Consider the following 22,964-nt stretch of genomic DNA (forward strand, 5'->3'; position numbering starts at 1 on the left):
AGTGCCTGGAACTACAGGCATGAGTGTCGACACCTGCTTCTGACTTTCTGGTTAATTTCTTCAGTAATTATTTCCACTAAAAATGAGTGTGTTGTTTTTTGAGTTGGTATTTGGAATTGAGTCCAGGAGCATTCTACCTCCAAGCTATATCCTTAGTCTTATTTTCTATCTATATTTGTGGGGGGGGGGGGTATTGGGGACAGAACCAGGGGCATTCTACCTCTGAGCTACACCCCAGCCCTATTTTTTTATTTTTTATTTTGAAACAGGGTCTCACTGAGTTGCAATGGGCCTCACTAAGTAGTAGCTGAGGCTGTCCTTGAACCGTGATCCTCCTATCTCAGCCTCCCAAATGCTGGGATTACAGTGTGCGCAACCACACCTGGCTATTTTGATTTTTTTTGGTTGGTTTGTTTTAATTTTTTATTGATGCGTTGTATTCATGTATCTTAATGGAGTACAAGATGACAGAGGTGTACATGCACACATGACTCAATCAGCTCCTACCAGGGTCTCACTAAGTTGCTGAGTGTCTATGTTGCTAAGGCTGACCTCGAACCTGTAAGCCTCCTGTCTTGCCCACCCAAGTACTGGGATTACAGGCGTGTGCCACCAATGCCCAACTCCATTAAAAAAAAGTCTTAAAATATATCTTTAAAAGATACAAAGTGTTGCCAAGCGTGGTGGCACATGCTTGTAATCCCCACATTTAGGAGGCGAAAACAGGAGGATCTCGCTGGTTCGAAGTCAGCCTTACTGGCTTAAGAGACCCTGTTTCCAAAAAAAAAAAAAAAAAAAATAGGCCTGGGAGTGTAGCCAGGAAGTAGAAGGGTTTCCAGGAACCCCAGTACTACCAAAAAAAAAAAAAAAAAACCAAAAAATCAAATAAACAAAGCGTTTACACCAGGTGTGGTGGTGCACGCTTGTAATCCCCGCGCTTGGGAGGCTGAGACAGGAGGATCATGCAGGTTCAAAGCCAGCCTCAGCTACCGAGTGAGGGTCTCAGCAATTTAGTGAGACCCTGTTTCCAAATAAAGTATAAACATCGGTCTGGGAGTATAGCCCGGAGGTAGAAAAGTCCCTGGGTTCTACCCCCAGTACCACAAACAAACAAACCAACAAAAAATAGTGTTTAAAAAGATAATTTAAAAGTTAAATTAATATTACTCAAAGAAAAACCAAACTTATCTGGAAACATGGAACCCACCCCTTCCGAGAGCTTCCCCGTGCAGCTGTGGGTCACGGAGCAGAGCTGGGAGTTGATGTACTTGTTGACGAGCCCATTCCACTGTGGCAGGGAGTGTAGCGTGCGGAGCAGCGCCACCACCTCTTCAGCCAGCGTGCTGCTGTGGGTGGCCGTCAGCGAGGCCTGCGGCCGGGCCCTCCGCCGCCTCAGCGTGGACTCTGAGGAAAGGGCAGAGACTCACACTGAGCACTGCTCGCTCACCAGGGACGCGAGGGGAGGAGAGCCACCTACCTCTGAGTAATGGGATGTCAGAAGAGCAGGTGGTGAGCAGGCTGCCCAAGAAGCCAAACAGCTTTTCCACCAGGCATGTCATGTCCCTCGCCCTCTCCGTCTTGTCCCACGATGGAAGCACCACTTGCAGCAAGTGTACAGCTAAGATCTGAGGAAGACCATTTAAAATGGCACGCTTTAAGGAAGCTTTACCTGACAGATTAGAGGTTTACATACCTTTGTCTTTTCCTCTTTTTCTCTTTTGGTACTATCAACTGAACCAGAGACATTCTACCTCCAAACTGTGCCTCTGTATCTTTTTATGATTTGAACAGGGTCTTGCTAAGTTGCTGAGGCTGGCCTCAAACTTGCAACCCTCTTGTCTCTGCCTCCCAAGTACTAGATTACTGCCATAGGCTACCATACCAGACTTACATCTTTACTTTTGTTCCTACAATGCAATTAGCCATTTTCAACTTGTTAAAAAGTCTTAAAATATATCTTTAAAAGATACAAAGTTGATATTATTTTACTTATACTGAAGTTGATAAATGATAAGAATTATTAAGAATTAAGTTACAAATTACAGATGGATGTATTACTTCTCAGTTTAATTCTTAAGACAATCACACTACAATCTGGTGAGGCAGATGAAAGCAGCTATGGAACTTAACTGCTTAACGGAAAGACAATTAAACTAAAATTTAGCCATCACCCAATTCCAAACCATCAAGAACCCCAACCCTTGTCTCCAGAAAACCTGTGTGCTACTCATGGCCCTCTGCTGTGAGCGTTACTGGATAAAGGCATCTGCTTTCGAGCACTGGGAGTGTGGGGAGCGTCCGTGTGGCTGGCCCGGCATATTACCTGCCTCTGCAGCGAGGCGGCCGTGAAAGGTGCATGTCCTTCCATGACCTTCATGAGCAGCGTGATCCACTGTGGAGAGCTGAGCGCGCCACACACCTGTGGCGTGAGCGCGATGCTCCGCACGAACCCCAGTGTGCACCAGCTCCGATGCTGCTCCCTGCACACCAGCCTGTGTGGAGAAGCTGCCAAGAGAGAAAGCAGCAAGCTCAGCACCTGGCCTAGCCCACCCTAGGCACTAGGCACAGTCCAGCTCAATTACTTAGGCTTGGTTTGCTATACTAAGTTACTTTGCAAATACAAAAACTGGATGGGACCCGTTCACTGTGAAAGGAGCAGGGAGTGGCCTTTAAGTGAGCTCAGGAAACACTTCACAGCATTTTTAAAGTCTTTTAAATGCATACAGTAAGCCGGCGTGGTGGCACACGCTTGTAATCCCAGCATTTGGGAGGCTGAGACCGGAGGATCGCGGTTCGGATCGCGGTTCGCGGACAGCCTCAGCTTCTTAGTGAGGCCCTCTGCAACTCACTGAGACCTGGTTTCAAAATAAAGAATAAAAAATAGGGCAGGGGGTATAGCTCGGAGGTTGAATGCCCCTGGGTTCCATCCCCAGACCTGCAAAAAAAAAAAAAAAAAAAGCACGCAGTACTTCAAATTACTCGCTGTTTCTGGGTATTAGAAAAAAATGATGTATATTTCCAACTTCAGTAATTTGCAACAGCCTATTATATTTACTTTACTCTCATGTATTTTTAAGAATCATTCTGATCTCAGTTACAGTTAATCTGGACCTTAATTTCCAACCCAACTGTTAAAAGTCTGTACTAGCAGAATAGGAATGAGGTTCTCACAGGCTGGGCTGGCACGGCTGGGATCACACTGCTCCCCTCCCTGAACTTGCGGTTCGTAACCCAGAGGTGGAAGGGAGGTGGTGGCGTCCTCTCAAGAGAGTCCTGCTGGGCTCCACGCCAGGCCCTGGCTCACCCTGCCCTCCAGGTCCACAGGGACACGCCTCCTCCCACACACAACACACTCACTTCACTCTCAGTCACCTGCATACTCTCATATATTCACACCGCTATAACCACTAAAAGTCACACACAATCGCATGATCCAGTCACACATGTACACGAGACCTAACTCACCTAACTCTCCCACACACACAAACTCCATCTGTATTTACACAGTCGCTGCGATCATAAACACTTACACTGGAGCACACGTACTCACAGATCCCACCTTACCACACCTGCACTCATTCACTCAGCATCCTGCTCACTGCCACACTCAGTGCTGACATTCACCCCACAACACTCACGCGGGTCACACACTCACAGGGAGAGAGAGGAGTGATGTTTCCACCAGTCGAAGGATGGCGGAGGTCGCCCACACGCCCCCAGTGCTGCGGGCAGGGGAGGTTCCTTCCAAAGGAGCCAGCCTTGCCAGTATTACTCTGAAGATGTCACCCAGAGCATAGAACCTGAGGAGCACACACTCGTGCCCACATCCATACACACACAGCACGTTTACGCCTGTGCCAGCTCCCAGGCCCACAACTCCCCGTCCGTACGTGTTTTATCCACCGTGCCACTCTCCACTAACATCCGCAGCAGGCCACACAGGGTCCTGGTGGCTTCGCTCTGCATGACTTCAGCATGGACTCCAGCAGAGAGACACAGAGTCTGCAGTAAGTTAATGGTGCTGGTCAGCATCACTGCCGTGGGGTGAATGTTCCTTTCGATCTGTTCAGCTTCTGGAAAAGATCACCAAAATTAAAAACTGTGCTCCCAAATAAGACTGGAAGATAACCCCACACTTAATTTACAAGATCTAGTATCTATTCTTCTCCTTAAAAAAAAAAAAAACTTTAATTTTTAAAGCAGCATTAGGTTTACAGCAAAATTAAAAGGAAGTACAAAGATTTTGTAGTCTTTATTTTGTTCTTTTTTTGTGTTACTGGGAATTGAACCCAGGAGCATTCTACTTCCAAACTATACCCCCAATATTTTGAAACAGGGTCTTGCTTGGTTACTGAGGCTGTCCTCAAATCCACAATCCTCCGGTCTCATCCTCACAGCATAGGGATTACAAGCATGAGGCACCACACCTGGTTTGCACCCTTCTTTTACTTTGGAAAGGGAAGCAGATCTTCCAGGAGGAGGAGTTAAGAACGCACTACTGGTCTGCCCCGTGGGTCCATCCCTTTCCTTTCCTTTCTTCTGAAGAGGCAGGGTCTCCTACATTGGCCAAGCTAGCCCACACACATTTCTGGGCTCATGCACTCCGTCTCTCTCCGCCTCCCAAGGATCTGGTACTATACACATATGCCTCTGTGCTGGCTGCCCTGTTTCTGTTCTCATCTTCCTCAAAGAAAACGAGACTTTTAAATAGCATTAAAATAGTCACAGTAGTACTAATAAACCTAAGGATATAACTCAAAAACACTGAAATAATTCCAAGTTTCGCTTCTTTAGAACTACAACTTACTGTTGAGTGCGGTGGTGCATGCCTGTAATCCCAGTACTTGGGAGGCTGAAACAGGAGGATTCAAGACTAGCTTTGGGAACTTTGTGAGATCCTCTGCAACTTAGCAATACCCTTTTTTTGTGTGTGTGTGGTACTGGGGTGGAACCCAGGGGCTTTCTACCTCTGGGCTATACTCCCAGACCTATTTTATACTTTATTTAGAAACAGGTTCTCACTAAGTTGCTGAGAGCTTCACTAAGTAGCTGAGGCTGGCTTTGAACCTGTGCAATTCTCCTGTCTCAGCCTCCCAAGCGCTGGAATTATAAGCGTGCACCACCACGGCAGGCTATCAAAATTTAAAGAAAAAAATGTTTTTTTAAAGAGCTGGGTTGTAAGCTGGGGATGGTAGCGCACGCTTATAATCCCAGCATTTAGGAGGCTGAGACAGGAGGATCACCGTTCGTGGACAGTCTCAGGAAATTAGATTGGCCCTTTTACAACTCAGTGAGACCCTATTTCAAAATAAAGAATAAGCCGGGCATGGTGGCGCATGCTTGTAATCCCCGCGGCTTGGGAGGCAGAGACAGGAGGATCACACAGGTGAGATGCACTGACAGGAAGCCAGCACCCATGATCAGCGGACCAAATGCATCAGGTGTAGGCATTTCTGCTCACACCTCAAGGACCCATGGCCCAGAACAGTGGCAGCAGGCTCGGAGACCGCCTGCTCAGGCCACGCTGCGCTCTGAGCCTCTCCCGTCTCCACACCACCTGCACAGAGCCTGAGGCAGCCCAGGCCTCTCAGACAGTCTCACCAAGACCAGCCGTGCGATGCTCCCTCACATGTCCCCAAGTCGCTGTGTGCATCTAAAACGGGACATGACATCATCCCTGCGCTGGATTTCCTTAGAGGACTGAACTTTCTGGGCCCACCTCCAAATTCTCTCTCTACTTTCCTGGAGGTGACACAGCACTGACAACCGGCATTACGTGACACTCTGGGTCGAGGACCAGGGAAGAAAGGTAAAGGAAGGAAACACTGGCCCACGTTCTGCAGAGCTGGACCAGAGCAGACGGGGGTGAAGCCCACGCAGTGCAGGGCTGCGCTGAGTGGCCACAGCAGGGCTCGCTCCTCGGGCTCAGACTGCCTCCCCCACAGGAGGCGCAGGACAAGCCGAAGTGCGGGGTGGGGCTCCCAGAGCCACCAGGTGCACAGTGTCAGAGCCACCCAGGGGGTGTGCAGAGCGCAGGCTCCCACATCAAATGCAAACCCACAGGTGGGTCGGCAAGTGAATCCTGGCCACTGCTCCACTCTCCAAGCGAATGACAGCAGCCAGCACCTGAGCGGTGCAGGCTTCCTGGGGTGAGAGGCCTCGCAGCCACCCACCGGAATCGTCCTCCGTGTCCGAGTCGTCGGCCGAGGGCTGGGCAGAGGCCGGCAGCTCCGCCAGCTTGAGGTCGTACTTCCCTTCCTTCCCCATCCTGTACGAGTTGGTACTGCCCGTGTCCCACTGCACCCTGATCCATCCGTCCTCTCCCAGCTCCCCGATCACTCGGCCCAGGCCCGGGGGAGGCCCATCCTGAAAGCCAAAGCACAGACAGTTAGAAAACATGCCCTGCCCTGGTCGCCACACAGATGTCGCATCCGGACTCCTGGGAAGGGCTCTGCATCCGTGTGCCGACTGGAGCGCCAGCCTGGTCCCAAAGCACGTGCAAGATAGACAAGTCATCTCATTTAAGCTCAGCGCCAGCTGCTGAGCGTGGTGACGCACGCTTGTAATTCCCAAGCTTGGGAGGCTGAGACAGGAGTATCACGCAGGTTCAAAGTCAGCCTCAGCTACTTAGTGAGCCTCTCAGCAACTTAGTGAGACCCTGTTTCCAAATAAAATATAAAATGGGTCTGGGAGTATATCCTGGAGGTAGAAAGCCTCTGGGTTCTACCCCCAGTACCACCAAAAAAAATAAATAAATAAATAAATAAACTCAGTGCCAGGACGCAGCATGCTTGTGCACCTGGACCCAAGAAATAATGAGCAATGGCTGGGCATGGTGGCACATGCTTGTAATCCCAGCATTTGGGAGGCTGAGACAGGAGGATCGCAGTTCGCAGATAGTCTCAGTTACTTAGTGAGGCCCTTCGCAACTCAGTGAGACCCTGTTTCAAAATAAAGAATAAAAAAATAGGACTGGGGGTATAGCTCAGAGGTAGAATGCCCCTGGGTTCCACCCCAGTACTGCAAAAAGAAAAAGAAAGAAAGAAGTGAGCAAAAGCTCCTCTCAGTTAAGGTCCTCTCTGAGCTGATGCGAAGGCAGGCCTTCCACCAGGGATGGGCAAGCTGTCCCCTGACCTCCTCAAACCCACGGGGGACCTCACAAGAGCAGAGCTCAAATGAGCCCCAGCACTTCCACATGCCTGTTCCCCTGGAGCTGCACCCACAGCGGGCACTCCCTCACCCACCTCTAAGGAGAAAGCTCTTAATAGGGTTGCCATGCTGCTACCCATTCCCACAGCTTTCGTTTCTACAATCGCTGTGGCAAAGCCTGTGCTTCACAATGTGCTGAAAAATTCCAGGCATAAAACAGATGGTGAGTACTGGCCTGTTAGCCAGGGCTACGGTAAGTGGCCTTACCTGGGGGCACCTGACAGAGATCTGGAAGCACTGTGCTACAACAGAGAAGCCACCCACCAGCCGGCAGGGTGAACCTCCTAGGCTGGGCACTGTACAGGCCTGCCTTCGGCTCTCAAAGGTAGCCTCTGGGCACCTGGCTCAGTGCTTTCACAAGACCAGCATCCGAAAGAGACAGACCCCTTGTTCTCTCTCCATCTGGTGCTCCTGCCACACTTCAAATGGAGCCGCACGCCAGCGAGTCTTCTGAAAGCACCTGCCATCCTCCCTCGACTGGATTCCACCCGAGGTGCCCAGCAGACAGCGCTGTCCTCCCCTTCTGCCTGCCTCCCTTCCTTCCTCCCTCAACTGGATTCTGCTCCAGGTGCCCAGCAGGCTGCGCTGTCCTTCCTCTGCCTCCGCTTAGCTGCTCAGCAGACAACAGCTGACACATCAGTCACGCCTACACTGAGCAAAGGCAGCCACGATGGCAGCTTCTACCAATACCACGTGAGTCAGGACGCACAAAGGGGTCAGCATGTGGCTACCACACCAAATCAAATTCGCAAGTACCTGGTCGCCCCACTTCCAGTCCACGCCTCTCGTGACCCTGGTTCCAATCTTCATCATGGCGGCCAGCTCTGGCCCAGACACAGGGAGCTGCACAGGTGCCATCTCCTTCCTTGTTTCCTCCAGGACTGTAGCAGAGGCTCCTCGGGCAGAAGCGTTCATATCTTCCTCAACATTATCACAGCTAGGACCTGTGGGACCATCAAAAACAGGCTCAGAAGCTGCAACACCCTACTGTTAACACACACAAACCACAAATACTGACAAAGGCTTTAAGTTTAAAAGCTTATACTATAGTTTTATCCATTAATAAAGACTGTGGAAAGCTTCCTGATTAGACATAGTACAGAAAGGTGGTAAAGGAAAGTACAAAATAAACATTTTATACCAAAATAATAACAAATACATAACTATTTCATACTAGAAACAAGTTTTGGAAATTAGACCAGAGACCTTAGGCTCCTTGAAGAAGGCCCAAGGCTGCGACACACAGGAAGAGGTGAGGCCTTCTCAACAGGACCAAAGGCACAGAAACCAAAGAGGGTCAATATGTGGGACTGCACGGAACTGAAGAGCTTCTGTGCAGCAAAACAAACTATCAAAACCCCAACCGAGAACCAACAGAAAGGGGGATTTTTGCCACCTACTCCTCTGATAGAGGACTAAGAGCTAGAATGTAGAGAGAACTCAAGAAACTCGGCACTAAGAAAACCCAATATAAATAAATAAATAAATAACCCAATAAAAAATGGGCAAGTGAACTAAACAGACACTTCTCGAAGGAAGAAATTCAAATGGCCAATAAATGCATGAAAAAATGCTCAACATCATTAGCAATCAGAGAGATGCAAACAAACCTAGCCCTGAGATTTCACCTAACTCCAACTAGAATGGCAATCATTTAAAACACAAACAACGGCTGGATGTTATAGCGCACACTTGTGATCCCAGCATTTGGGAGGCTGAGATAGGAAGATCACAGTTCGCAGACAGCCTCAGCTACTTAGTGAGGCCCTCCACAACTTAGTGAGACCCTGTTTCAAAATAAAGAATAAAAAATAGGACTGAGGGTGTCACTCAGAGGTAGAATGTCCTGGGTTCCATCCTCAGTACCGCAAAACACACACACACACACACACACACACACACACGCAACAACAAATCTGGCAAGGATGTGGAGAAGTGGGAACTCATACATTCTTGGGATTGCAAATTAGTGCAACCACTTTGGAAAAGAGTATAGAGGATCCTTAGAAGAATGAGAATAAACTTACCATATGATCCAATGATACCACTTCTGAGTATCTACCCAAAAGAATGAAAACCAAACTGTCAAACTAATGCATGCATATCTATGTTCACAGATGCACAATTCACAATTGCCCAACTATGGAACCAGCCAAGATGTCCATCAACAGATGAATGGATGACCAAGCTATGGGTTATGTACACAATGGAATTTTACTCCGCCATAAAGAAAAACACAATTACATCATTTAGAGGGAAATGGATGGAACTGGAGAACATTATGCTAAGTGAGATTAGTCAGTCTCAAAAAATAAGAAATCGATGTTCTCCCTAATATGCGGAAGCTAGGGAGAAAATGATTCATAGGAGGAACTGTAGATGAAAAAGGAGATACTATAGATGAACAAATAAGGCGACCTGAGGGGGTGGGAGGGGGGAAGAGGGAAATTCTCCAGTGCACATGATGTACATTAACAAACATATCAAAGTCAATCACTTAGCCAGATATGAGGAGGGAGGGGGAGGGAATGGGTGGGACTTGGGTAAGGGCTAATTGGGTGATGTGTGCATGTATGCCTCCACCATCTTGTACTCCATTAAGATGTATGACTACAACGCACCAATAAAAAAAATTTTTTTCTTTTTGGTGGTACTGGGGGTGAAACCCAGAGACATTCTACCTCCGGGCTATACTCCCAGACCTTTTTTTATATTTTATTTGGAAACAGGGTCTCACTAAGTTGCTGAAAGCCTCACTAAGTAGCTGAGGCTGGCTTCAAACCCGTGTGATCCTCCTGCCTCAGCCTCCCAAGCGTGAGGATTACAAGCGTGCGCCACCACACCCGGCTACACCAATAAAAAATTTAAGAACATGTTTGGTACATTTGCATGGCACATGTATTGGTACTCCTACAACTCAAGAATTAAAAGACAACACACAACTGAACTTAAAATGAACAAAGGAACTGAAAAGACAGTTCCCCAATGAGATAGCACTGACACCCACTAGTACACAGCCTTTGTCCAAACACAAAAACAGCAAAAAATAACTGATGTTGGTGAGGATGTAGAGAACTTGGATCCTTGACTGTAAAATGGTACAATACTGGAGAAACTTTGGGTAGTTTTTCATCCATACTACCATATGCCCCTGTAATTCTACTTATAAGCATATAATCAGAAGACCTGGAAACAGGTACCTGAACAAAAATCTGCATCCAAATGTTCCTAATAGCATTACTGACAAAAACCAAAACGTCAAAAACAATCCAAATATCTATTAACGGGTAAATAAACAAAGTGCTGAACATTCATACCATTGCTAAGCACTTAGAAATGAGCAGGTCAGGGAAGGACTGGGAAGTCCCTGAGTCAGAGCTGAGCCAACCTTCAAGAAAGCAGGTAGGGAGATACCCGCTGGGGCTGCAGAGCCCCACACTGATATCAGGAGGCTGGGCTTAGGTATGCATACCCGTCCCAAGCTCAGCCAAAGCAGCCTCTGGAGACTACTAAATCCTTCCGACACCAGTTCCTCTGCTAGCATAGACACCCAACCAAGGGTTCCGCTTACGACACCCATGGGAAGGTCTCCAACATGGTGAATTTGGGGCAGGCACACTGAGCTGTGACACAGTGACCCCCCAACGCACACACGAGAAAGGAGGCGACCAACAGGACACAAGCCCCTCATGGAAGGCTGGCTGCCAGTTCCAATGTCAGAAACACTGCTCCAAGCACTCTGAAGCACAACCCTCCTGCAACATGGCCTCTTCTTACAAAACCTTTGGTCACTTTGCTAAATAACCTCGTGTGCTTCCCGTCCCTGTCTCCCACCTGAAACCTTCCTTGGGGAAGAAGCCAAGTCTTCAATGAAACATTTGTCAGTGATATTTTAAAAGGAATGAAGCACCGATATATACTAAATGGAATAACCCATAAACAAAAGGCCACCAACTGTATATGAATGCATTTACGAAATACCCACAATATCCAAACCCATAAGAAGAGAACGCAGACTTGAAGCTGTCAGGCCTGGAGAGGGGAATAGAGAGTGATGGCTGATGGGCCCAGGATCTGCTTCTGGAGTGAAGAGAAGTCTAGAAGTGGATAGCAATGGTGGCACAAAACTGAGCACACTTAATACCACTGAAATATGAACCCAAAGTGTAAAAAGGATGGCTTTTACGTTATTTGTATCTTACCATAATGAAGAGAAAGAAAGACACAGATCAAGAAAAAACTGTGACTTTTGTTTCCACAGAAGCCCCAGAACTGGCGCCAACCTACCAATCAGCCGCAGCGCAGTCTGCGTAAGGGCCAGCGTGCCAGAGTTGAGCAGAAGGTCAAGGTTGCTTGCGCCGTGCTGCAAGGTGAGCATGCTGAGCATCGCCAGGAGGAAGCGCGCTTGCGGGATGGTCCCCAGGCTTGGTCCCGACGCGTTCTCGTTGGTGATGGTTTGCAGGGGAACAGGCTGGATACCTAGTGAGCATTGGTAGCCACTCAAGTTTCTTCCTCAGGGACATGCATGATAGAGAAAGCGCAGGGGTTCGGGATATGTTTTGTTTTGACTTCCGTTTTTCAAAGGGCTTTCATGGAGTGTGGACACTGGGCAGCTGTGTCTTGCTCTGCAAGGGTACTTCCAGCTGTACTCCATAAGCCAGCTCCTAACTTAGCATGCCACTCTCTAACTATCCCTGGGGCCTGCTCTCATTTCCAAAATAACAGTTGTTTCACTTTTCTCCCACAAAATCAACCTCAGCATTTCACTGTAGATATGCAAACCACTTAGGAAGTGGTTATTAATACAGGACACAGGCAAGCTGAGTATATGGCGTGCTACTCATAAAAATCTAAGTGTTATTTTTGAGTAGTTCAAGTTGTCTTCTGCCAAATTTTGAAAACTCTGTTCAAAATCTGAGAAGGCTAAACGCAGCTTACATGACCAATCTAAAATACAAAGTGCCCAACAGCAAATACTGGCATTTCCAAGTTTCCATAAAATATAATCAAGGCCAGATTATGAAAAAATGCCAAAGCAGACACAGACATTACCATAACATCAATTTTAATACAGACTTAAACATCAGACATATTTTTAACTCACCAAGCTCTTTAAATTTGGCATTTGCATCCATCAAAACATTTCGAATATTCTGAACAGCCCAAGCATACAGCTTGCCAAAAGTTACTTCCAGCAGCATCCGGTTAAAAGGTGGGATCAAATCAACATCCTTTAAACAATCTGTAAGGGGTTCCCTTCAAACAAAGAGAATTTTGCTTACGAGACTGCCAGAATTTTCACTTTGGTAGAACAATGCTGGATGCCAGATGGCCATAATTAAGGGAAAATGTTATAAAGTTTTACCCTATATCAATGCCTTCAGGAATAAGCCGTTGCCATCCACAAAACATAGCATACTGCACAGATGGAAGTAAGAAATGCTTGGCTGCCAGTTTCAAAATTGCATCTATCCCTTCCAGGCGAACTTCTGCTCTCTCCAACTGCAAAACATCAACGTGTGCCCTTCACTGCTGGGTACATCATTCAGGGCACAGAAGCATGTGTTCACAAACTCTACCTGTTTTAGGAGGCACTTTCTCATTTTCTCCACATCCACGGGCTCTTCTTTAAGGGCAAATTCAGCAATTGTATTGAGGAGTGCAGACTGAGGATAAAGACCCTGAACATTCTGCTTCAACCATTTGTATTTGTGAACACCTGTAATGGTACTCAATAGCGGTTGCCATTTATCCTAAAAAAGGAAAGCAATTTTCACCACTAGGCAACAGTTACTTGAATATAAATGAATAAATAATGGCAATACATTTAAACATATCTGTGTTTTGTGGTGTTTCTTTCTTTTTGGTGGTACTGGGGTTCCTGAAAGCCCTTCTACCTCCGGACTATACTCCCAGACCTATTTTATATTTTTATTTGGAAACAGGGTCTCTTAAGCCAGCACAGCTGGCTTCGAATCTATGGGATCCTCCTGCCTCCACCTCCCAAGTGTGGGGACTACAAGCGTGCGCCACCACGCCCAATTCTTTTTGTGATTTTTTATTGGCAATACTGAGCTCCTGGAACACACCAGGCAAGCACTTCACTACCAAGCTAAACCCCTAGCTCAAATATTCTAAATGTAGTAACTAATATGTAGTTTAAAAACCAACTATGCCAGAAATTTACCTATACACGACTTTACAATCTCTATACAAACATACTTTGAAACAGGCTAACTCAGGCCACAAAGTTAAGTAACTCTTCTCACATTAACCACACCTCAGGCACCAATAAAGTTTCTGGAACAAAGGATACATTCAATAAGTAAATGGTGAATGAATAATGACACAAAAGAGTACCAAAAATAAAAGGAAGCACTTCTCAGCAGTTATCTCTGAGCAGGGCACGTGTAGTGGGTTGGCATCGGCGGAGCTGTGCTGGAGCAGCAGCCCAATGACCGTGTTGCCCGATGGATGCTCGAGCAAAAGCAACACTTGCACACCTTTATTCTGTGCTGTGTTTCTTTTCAGACAACTTCAGAATCACATAACATGCCTCACCTTGGGAGATTTAATTGTAATGGGTCTTCTGTCCACATTGATTGGACTGTGAGGCAAAATGCAAGCTTCTTCTAACTCACTTTCTTCATTTCCAATTTTTTCTTCATCATCAGTAGATTCTGGCTTCTTGGGAGCTATGTGTAAAAACAATTCATTATAAAACTCATTTATTTAAATATAATTTTAAGTTAATACTTAAATTTACATGAAGAGTTTCTCAAAGAAACATGTAAACACTGCAAAATGTAATGCTCAAATAGCAAAAATAAAGGCTATCACAATTAGTCTCACTTGACCTACAGCTGTAATGCTTTGACACACCACGTCAGGACAGAAAGAGAGTGAGCACTCAGAAGGGCAGGTGCTCCAGAGTGAAGGGACCTGGGGCCAGCAAGCTTTTATTAAGGACAAGAGAGTGGTTAATTGTTTTTTTCCTTAAGTCTTTTAGGCCATGCAGGCAGTTGTAAATACTCAGTTCTACAAATTCTTAGCAATAAAAAAAGCTTCAGAGGGTACAGAGATCAACAGGTGTGGTTGTATTCCCATAAAATGCTATGGATGCAACAAAACTTAAACTTTACGAAATGTTCATGTCTCAAAAATATTCTGCTTGGCTGGGGGTGGTGGCCTAATCCTAGAACCCCAGGACTTGGGAGGTGACATAGGAGGATCGCCAAGTATACAGTCCAGCCTGGGCAACTTAGGGAGACCCTGTCTTAAAAATGTTCTGAAAAGGATTAGGAATGTAGTTCAGTGGTAAACAGTTCCAGGTTCAATCCCCAGTACCACAAAATATATTTATTTTTTCTTCTTTTGATCTTGTTAAAACAATTAAAAACTACAAATGCAAGTCTTGGCCCCTGGACAAAGCAGAGCAAGGCACAGGCCACACTGCCCCGTAGCTTCTGGCTTGCCCATACTGGTCTAGAACACTGACCTTCACCACATGCGAAAGACTGAACCCTTAAACCCCTTTCTGTTAACCTCTTTTTTTTTCTTTTTTTTTTTTTTTTTTTTTGGTGGTACTGGGGTTCCTGGAAGCCCTTCTACCTCCAGGCTACACTCCCAGACCTATTTTTACATTTTTATTTGGAAACAGGGTCTCCTAAGCCAGCATACGCGGCTGGCTTCGAACCTGCGGGATCCTCCTGTCTCTGCCTCCCAAGCGCAGGGATTACAAGCGTGCGCCACCACGCCCGGCTCTGTTAGCCTCTTGAATTCGAAAATTCTACTCTGTGTGCAAAGTGATACGTGGCGTTTCTTCCCTGTTTTCTTTTTTTCTCAATCTTGTTTAAGGTTTTTGGTCTAATTCCCCTCAGCATATAAAATAAACAAGGACGATGGCAACAGACCTAGGCACTAAAGGGTACACAGGAGGCCTGGGTTGTGCAAACCCTGCCCATTCTCAAGACAGGTCCTTCCCTTGGCCAGGCCCCAACACTGGGCCCTGAGCCCTTGGGATACCAGGCCTGAAACTTGGCATCAGGGGTCACCAGTCAACCCAACAAGTTCTAGCCCTGTGACTTCCTGCGCTTACCTGGCTTTGCTCTGGAGAGGTAGGGTCTGAGTAACTGAGGGCACTCACATGGACACTGGCTACCCATGCGGCCAGCCCCCAGGAAAAGCCCTGGATCTCAAGGCTAGGGTGAGCTTCCCAGGGCACAGCCTCTGTACTCGCTGCCCACCACTGCCCAGAGGACTAAGCATACCCTAGACTCCATGGGGAGGGAGTACTGGAAGCTTGTGCCTGGTTTCCTCAGGACTTCCGTCCATGGACACCTGCCTCTGCCAACTGTGCTCTGTCTCCTCATGCAGTGATTAGTCTCAACTGAGTACACAGTACTTCTGGGTCCTTAGAGCCCTTCCCACAAATCAGCAAGTCTGAGGGTGTGCTTGGGCTCCCTGATGAGTTGCTTATTTCAGAAGAAGGGAGAGGAGAAAAGGATAGGGGAAAGGGAAAGCCTCCTTCAAACATCACACAATAATCCATAAACCTACAAGAAGACCCTCTGTTGTTTGTTCTAAGAATTGAACCCAGAGGCATTCTATCTCTGAGCTACCTTCCCAGCCCTATGTTATATTTTTTGTTATATTTTTGAAACATGGTCTCACTAGGTTGCTGAGAGTCTCATTATTTACTGAGGCTGTCCTCGAACCTGCAATTCTCCAGTCTCAGCCTCCCAAGTACTGAGATGATAAGCGTGCACTGCCCCGTCCAGCACAAGACCACACTGTAAAAGGCGACAATGTGGGCTCAGAAACACTGGCATAAGGTGGAATGTCCTTCTCCCCGATGTGGAGACAGGCCTGGGATTCGGCTATGAGCTTTCTGGCTGCCTGACCTGCTGGACCGCTGTGACTTTCTGATTCAGAGCGTTTCCAGGAGTCACACAAACTGGGGCCTAAGGGTTTCTTCAGAAATGACGAATTAATAAAATGGTCAATTTAGAAATGATCAATTTAGTAAATTTTGCAGTATTTAATATTTAACCTTTTAAAGTACCAAATCATAACATTTAATTCCAAGGTGGGTCATTTTCTAATCTTTTGGAAAATTAAGTGGGACTTTTATATTCAATCACAAGTATACATAAATACTGCTGCAGTATTTGGAAATGTCACAGGTAACGAACAGCAGCAAGCAGCATTTCCTAAAGTCACAGACCAGCTACGTGGAAGGGAGCGTATCCCTCAACAGTGCTTCCCAGCATCTTACATTCTTACCTCTCTTTTTCCTTTGTTCTCGAATTAGCTTCTGAGCTATTCTCCTCCAACGGGGCAAAGAACTTAACAGTTTAAACTTGGACATGATAGAGAGGTCATTGCAAACAGCAGGTCTCAATTCATTGAAGAGGAATCTCAAGCGTTCAATAACAGGGGCACAGACTTCCTTGTAAGAACGGCCCTGCTCTTGATGAGTCTGCAAAGTTAAAAGGAAAAGACAACTTGATAACAAGTAGTTCTGCAATCGTCCGCATAGCACAGTAGAAAATAATTCAAGTCTGTTCACCTTGATGAGTGAACACTTTGCTTGGTAGACAACTCGACAAACATCCACCACCGACTTGGGCAACGTTCTGTGCTTTACTTGCTCAATACCAAGAGAACCAGCATGAACTAAGGCTAATGCCACGTGACCTGCAAAGACATTGAAAAGAAGGCCATCAGAAGTGAATGTGCTCTCCCTATCAGCTGAACGGTCTCAGTACAGCCAAGGTATGTGGACATCAAGCTTCATACCTAGATCTTCATGTTTTAAGAGGCAGCATAACAGCAATCGGCCCACCTCTTCCACAGGATGCTCAGGAGGGAACGTGATGGGCGTGGTCAAGTGGCACTGCCTACAGTACCTTTCAATTTGACACAGAAAGTCCTGCAACAGAAAGGGCCAGAGTGACTTCAGCCCCACCCAGTGCTTCACCATGAATCCTGACATGCCACCGCTCCTGATGCATTCGTGATCAGTAACACTTCTGAAACCTTGCTGGCAAATAGAGCAGCCATCAGCCTCTCACCTCAAAACCAACCTCCCAACAATATATAAACAAATCTGGGCGGGCATAGCGACACACCTGTAATCCCAGTACTTGGGAGGCTGAGACAGAATAATTGCAGTTTCAAGGCCAGTCTCAGCAACTTAGCAAGACCCTTTTGCAAAATAAAAAAATAAAAAGGGTGAGGGGATGCCTCGGAGGGTCAATCCCCATTACAAAAACAAAGAAAACAAAAAAAACAACAGCAACAGAAAATCTATGTTCATCAAGGCATGAGAGTATTCCCATGTCAAGTACTCAGATAACAGAATACTGAGTTGGAAGTAGGGGACAGTCTGGCTTACCTTAACATTGTGGTCTTGAATGTTATTGTCAGCGATGGCTTGCAGGAATGCCTGGGAGTGGTCTCCCAGGGCCCGCCTGTGAGAACAGAGTCGGGATTTACTGGCAGGTGTGCCCCCAGGAGAACTACAGTGGTCCTCATCTTTCTCCTCGTTGTAGCTATAGTGGATCTGGCTGGTCTGCAGGCCCCCAGAGAAAATGGATGACTGGAGCCATTCTAGAAAACGAATACCCAAACATTAGGGAGAACCCAAGTGCATGCTTCAGAGATAAATACCAAAAAGACACTAAAACAGATAACCAGTTTAGAAGGTAAAATTCAGCATCATTCACAGCTAACATATTTGCAGACTGACTTAATCTCTATCTATGTGAGCAAAAGTAACACCTTCTGGTTATTCAGTATACCTGAAGCACAGCATCAGAGCTCAGCAGCAGAGCATTTCCAGGCAACATTCCCTGATTACCTGTGCTCTGTATGGAGCTGCCTGGCTCCAGATGCCACGTGCTATGGTTTAGACATCCAACACTTCATGTGTTAGGACCCTGGTTCTCAGTGTGGAAATGCTGCTGTTAATAGCTGGTGGGACCACTAAGGAGAGCCCAGAGAGAGGTCCTAAGGCCATTGGGGCCATGCCCTCAGAAGAAACTGCTACAGTTCTCCTAGGACCAGATTGCTTCTCAAGAAAGCAGGTTGTTATGGAACTCTAGTCCTTATCCCTAAATCACTGACTTCCTGTCTTGCCACATGACCTCTCATGATGCAGGCAAGTGGGCCTTCAACAGAGCCAGTGCCATGTTTTGTGGATTTTCAGCCTCCAAAACTGTGGGCTGAATACATCTCTTTTCATTATAACTTACCCAGCCTTGAGTAGTTTGTTATGGTAACAAAAAAGACCCATACACTATAGAAAGACTCAGATTCACATTCTCACAGGGAAAGCAGCAGTAAGATACCCCTTGTACAACTAATCACTCATTTCCAACCATGGTAGTGTTGGTAAGAGAGGACTACCAAAGGCACAGAGCTTGCAGCCAAAAGACCTTATGCAAAGTCTCACTGTGGAAGTGCAACCAAGCTGAGATCTGAAATGATGACACTTGTGAGTGTGCAGCAGGGAACAGCACGCCTGAAGGGTTTCTGCAAAGAACACCCTGACAGTAGGCTACAAACTCCTGGAGTATTTATAATGTAACAAGAACAAGAGAATGCTTAACAAACAACACACAACCTCTAAAAAGGAAAGATTTTAGTGGACTAAAAAGAAGACCTCTATATAGTACAAAATATAGGATTAGCCAGATCCAACAAGAATGTGCCATCTGTTAGAGCAAATAGGAATATTAATTATAACTGCTTATGATAACTGGAGGGTAACATGCCCAAAATAATTAGAATATACATCACTACAGATTTTTATTGATGACTTATCAAAGTATTATTGCAAATCCAAATAATCAAATCTGGGATGCTCAATGTTCTTTTACTGGACATTTAGAATTAGAGCACTCAGGAGCATCCCCCAAGTGGCCATATTGAGTTTTTAAAGCAAATATGATCCTGATGCTTCCTGGCTCTCCTGAGAACACAAGGGCACTCCCTTATCTCTCAAAAACTAGCTTTTGATTGTGGGTGGATTCGGCCCCCCACACCAAGGGGTGAGTGCTCCCTTATCAAAGCCTAGCTCCTGACCATGAAGTGGGTTCAGCCCCACACACTGAGGGGGGCACTCTCCTAGCTCCTCCCACTTCTGTTTTTTGTTTTACTTTGTGGTGTGGTCCTAGACATTGAACACAAGGGCATTCTAGCTGCAAGCTATACCTCCAGCCCTACTTTATTTTTTATTTGGAAATAAGATTTCTTTAAGATGTTGTGGATGGAGGCTTTGAACCTGCAATCCTCCTACATCGGCCACCTAAGTACTGAGATTACAGGTGTGTCGCCATGCCTGGCACCCTCTACTGATTCACATGAAGCTTTTCCTCCCTTAGTGTGACAAGTCTGAAGGAGGAACACAGGCAGGCACAATGCAGAACACCAAACGTGTCTCCACAGGGACAGAGCAGGCACCAGCCATCTTCAACCACTAGCCTCTGCCAAACATCCTCTCTGACAAAGAGACAGACCCCCTCACTCCTCAACAGTATCCTTCACACACTGCCCAGAATGCCCTGGCACCAGCTCCGAGGGCTGCTGCTGGTAAGGAGTGTTCCTCCCTTCCTCTAGAACCACCTTTAAACATCTCTATCTTATCATTTAGCCCCTGGATCCTGATCCATTTAGCATGCTGGCTCATCATCCAACAGCGCTCAGAGTAGAGACATGTCCTACCATCTCTGTTCTGTGTTCTAAATGCTCAACCTGGTCATCTGCAAAGGCAACTAACATCAACAGATGCTTGGGGGATGATCAAGCAGACAGATGAGAAAAGTGTAAGCACATGAAGAAAAAGTGAAGTCCCTCTCAGGAGCAATGGAGAGACTTTGGTACTTTAGACAGTTACAAAAGCTGCCATTCCACAAGGGGACAAGTGCAACAGAGAAGGCTCTTCCAGGAGGGACAGCATTGACGCTGTCCAAAACCAGGGCACAGCTGGGGTGCCAGCCACGGTGGGCCCGCCTGCTGAAGGATTCAAGGGGAGACCCATCAGAAGGCCCGCATTCCTGCACAATCATTAGCTTCTCTGAGGCACAGACAAATGAACGCCACTCACAACTATTCCTAACTGGCTGAATCTCACTGCCCTTACTTTGTATTATCAACAACAGTTGTTGATTCTTATCCCTCTCCCCTCTTTTTTTGGAGACAGTGTCTCAGTTAGTTGCCCAGACTGGACTCAAACTTGAGATCTCACACTTGAGCCTCCCAGGTAACTGAGATTACAGGTGTGAGACACTGTACACAGCCCTCTCCTACTTTGATGACACTTAGGGTTTAACTAAAATAAAATAGCCTGCTAACTGGTTGGCAAACAAACAAAGAGTTCTTACTGGCACATTCAACCTCCACAGGAGACAGCGGCGTGCTCACGGCTAGATAGGACGCATGGAGCCCGAGGAGGAGGCCCAGGTTTCTCTCAGTGTCTATGAGAGGTGAAGAGAGGCTTCCCAGATCTGGTATGGTGACAACTTCTTGGTCAGGCTAGAAAAATTAATTTTATGATCAGTCTGAGGAAACAAGGTTAATTAAAAACATAAGACCAATAGCTGATGTGCTTACAATGTACTGTCAGGATGAGGATAAGTGGGTGTCTGGGAGCCCTGTAATTATATCCTAAAATGAGTTAGTATTCTGTGCCCAAGTAACAGTAAATACCACAGAAAACCCACACATCAAAGAAAGCAAGATGGCAAATACAAAGCTCTTCAGGAGCAAAGAAAAAGAAAACAGATAAATAACCTAGCTAGAACATTCTCGAGGAAATCAGAAAGCACTTCCAAAGTGATTATATATAATGCTTCAGAAAATACAACTGCTACAAGCATGAAGAACCAATGAAAAACTAAAAGGTGATGAATACTGCTGGAAGTTAGAGAACCATAGCCACAAATGTGGAAGAAAGTTCTTTTTCTTTTTGCTTTTTGCAGTACTGGGATTGAACCCAGGGCCTCTCACATATTAGGCTAGAATGTACTAATAAGCTACATCCCCAGCCCAACTAAGTCTAATAAAGAAAATTTATTAAAAAGAAATACAAGAGTTCGGGTGAAAATAATCTTAAGTTTTTCTACTCACAACAATTTGTAGTTAAATTTTCCCTTCATAAAATGCCTCATGCATTATACTATAGCATTTACTAAATGTATTACCCCATATATCTGGAAAACCAATCCCAATATATAAACTCAATGCTCATAAATATGTAGGAAGGACATGGGTCTATCCTAAAGAATTATGCTTCTATACAGTTCTCTAAAATTACCTAACGCGACATAGTAAGCCATTCCAAATGTCTATATAACTCACACAAAAAAATGAACTCCTAAAGAACAAAGATGAACCTCTTTTTTGGTAGAACAGTGTTAATATTTTTTATACATTGACAATCTTAAAAAAAACTTTTTCAATGCCAATATATCATAAATTCAACATGAATACAGTAAATTTATTTATTAAAAAAAAAATAAGCCAGGCATGGTGGCACATGCTTGTAATCTTAGCATTTGTGGTGCTGAGACAGGAGGATCGTGGGTTCCATGATAGCCTCAGCCACACAGTGAAACTCTCAGCAACCAGCAAGACTCTATTTCAATAGAAAACCTTAAAAAAGGGCTGGGGTAGAGCTCAAAAGTAGGATGCCTCTGGGTTCCATCCTCAGTACCTACCCACCGCTCTCCAAAAAACCCTAATCCATCACTTAATGCCCCCAGAGAGGCCACATATCAGCACTTCAGGCTAAAAATCACACTATCACTAAGAAAGAGAGGGCTTCCCTGATGCCCACAACCCCCATGGCATGGCAGGCCTCACCTCCAAATACTGGCCAACACAGAACGCGTGCATTGACTCCCGAGTGTCTTCAAACTGCAAAGCAGCTTCCAGCGCCACCACTGGATCCTCCCCTACAAACTGAGCTGAAGCGAAAAGAAAATCGCAAATGTCAGTATAAACTGCCAAGAGTGCTACAGCAGAAAGGGCAGACAGGGCCGGGCGTGGCGGCCCACGCTTGTAATCCCAGCATTCGAGAGGCTGAGACCAGAGGATCGGGTTCGAGGACAGCCTCAGCTACTTAGAGAGGCTCTCCGAAACAGTGAGACCCTGTTTCAAATTAAAAAAAGAATAAAGCCAGGCATGGTGGTGCACACTTGTAATCCCGCGGCTTGGGAGGCGGAGACAAGAGGATCGCGCGGGTTCAAACCCAGCCACACTGGCTTAAGAAACCCTGTTTCCAAATAAAAATATAAAAATGGGTCTGGGAGTGTAGCCCAGAGGTAGAAGGGTTTTCCAGAAACACCAGTACCACCAAAAAAAAAAAAAAAATACAAAAAATAGGGTAAGGGGGTATATCTCAGAAGTCGAACGCCCCTGGTTTCCATCCCCAGACCTGCAAAAAAAAAAAAAAAAAAAAGGCAGAGAGGAAACAAGTCAAGCAAGGGTAATTCAAGGCCATGAAGTATAGTACAGTTCTCTCTGAGAGACTGCCTGCACCAACTCAGGGACCAAAATAACTCCAACAAGTTTTGAAACAAAATACATGATGAAAAATTCTTCAACTGTGTCTGAATTTGTTAAGACAACAAAGTAGCTGGGCGGGATTACTAACACAAGCAAGGTGAGGAACCAAAAGGTACTCTCCTTATCACAAAGCCAGCCTCCCAGGGACCCCGGTTACTCCCTCTGTTTTGAGAACAACTCTC

At 46.1% G+C, this 22,964-nt stretch overlaps 1 protein-coding gene across 1 annotated transcript in view; it reads right to left on the reverse strand.

The window, feature by feature from the left end:
- HERC2 (HECT and RLD domain containing E3 ubiquitin protein ligase 2) overlaps window positions 1-22,964 on the reverse strand; it is a gene marked incomplete at both ends in the record, with an annotated part of 162,678 nt that overhangs the window by 73,659 nt on the left and 66,055 nt on the right. The window contains 17 exons of the mRNA XM_080692883.1: window positions 1,208-1,404; window positions 1,478-1,625; window positions 2,324-2,505; window positions 3,891-4,073; window positions 6,174-6,366; window positions 7,966-8,153; window positions 11,497-11,688; window positions 12,314-12,465; window positions 12,575-12,711; window positions 12,789-12,962; window positions 13,771-13,904; window positions 16,495-16,690; window positions 16,781-16,908; window positions 17,011-17,143; window positions 17,609-17,823; window positions 20,598-20,748; window positions 22,078-22,181. Coding sequence (XP_080549009.1) covers window positions 1,208-1,404; window positions 1,478-1,625; window positions 2,324-2,505; window positions 3,891-4,073; window positions 6,174-6,366; window positions 7,966-8,153; window positions 11,497-11,688; window positions 12,314-12,465; window positions 12,575-12,711; window positions 12,789-12,962; window positions 13,771-13,904; window positions 16,495-16,690; window positions 16,781-16,908; window positions 17,011-17,143; window positions 17,609-17,823; window positions 20,598-20,748; window positions 22,078-22,181 — 2,807 coding nt within the window. The remainder of the gene's footprint in view (window positions 1-1,207; window positions 1,405-1,477; window positions 1,626-2,323; window positions 2,506-3,890; window positions 4,074-6,173; window positions 6,367-7,965; window positions 8,154-11,496; window positions 11,689-12,313; window positions 12,466-12,574; window positions 12,712-12,788; window positions 12,963-13,770; window positions 13,905-16,494; window positions 16,691-16,780; window positions 16,909-17,010; window positions 17,144-17,608; window positions 17,824-20,597; window positions 20,749-22,077; window positions 22,182-22,964) is intronic.

Source organism: Muscardinus avellanarius (assembly GCF_963383645.1).
Source record: "Muscardinus avellanarius genome assembly, chromosome: 3".
NCBI classification, from domain to species: domain Eukaryota; kingdom Metazoa; phylum Chordata; class Mammalia; order Rodentia; family Gliridae; genus Muscardinus; species Muscardinus avellanarius.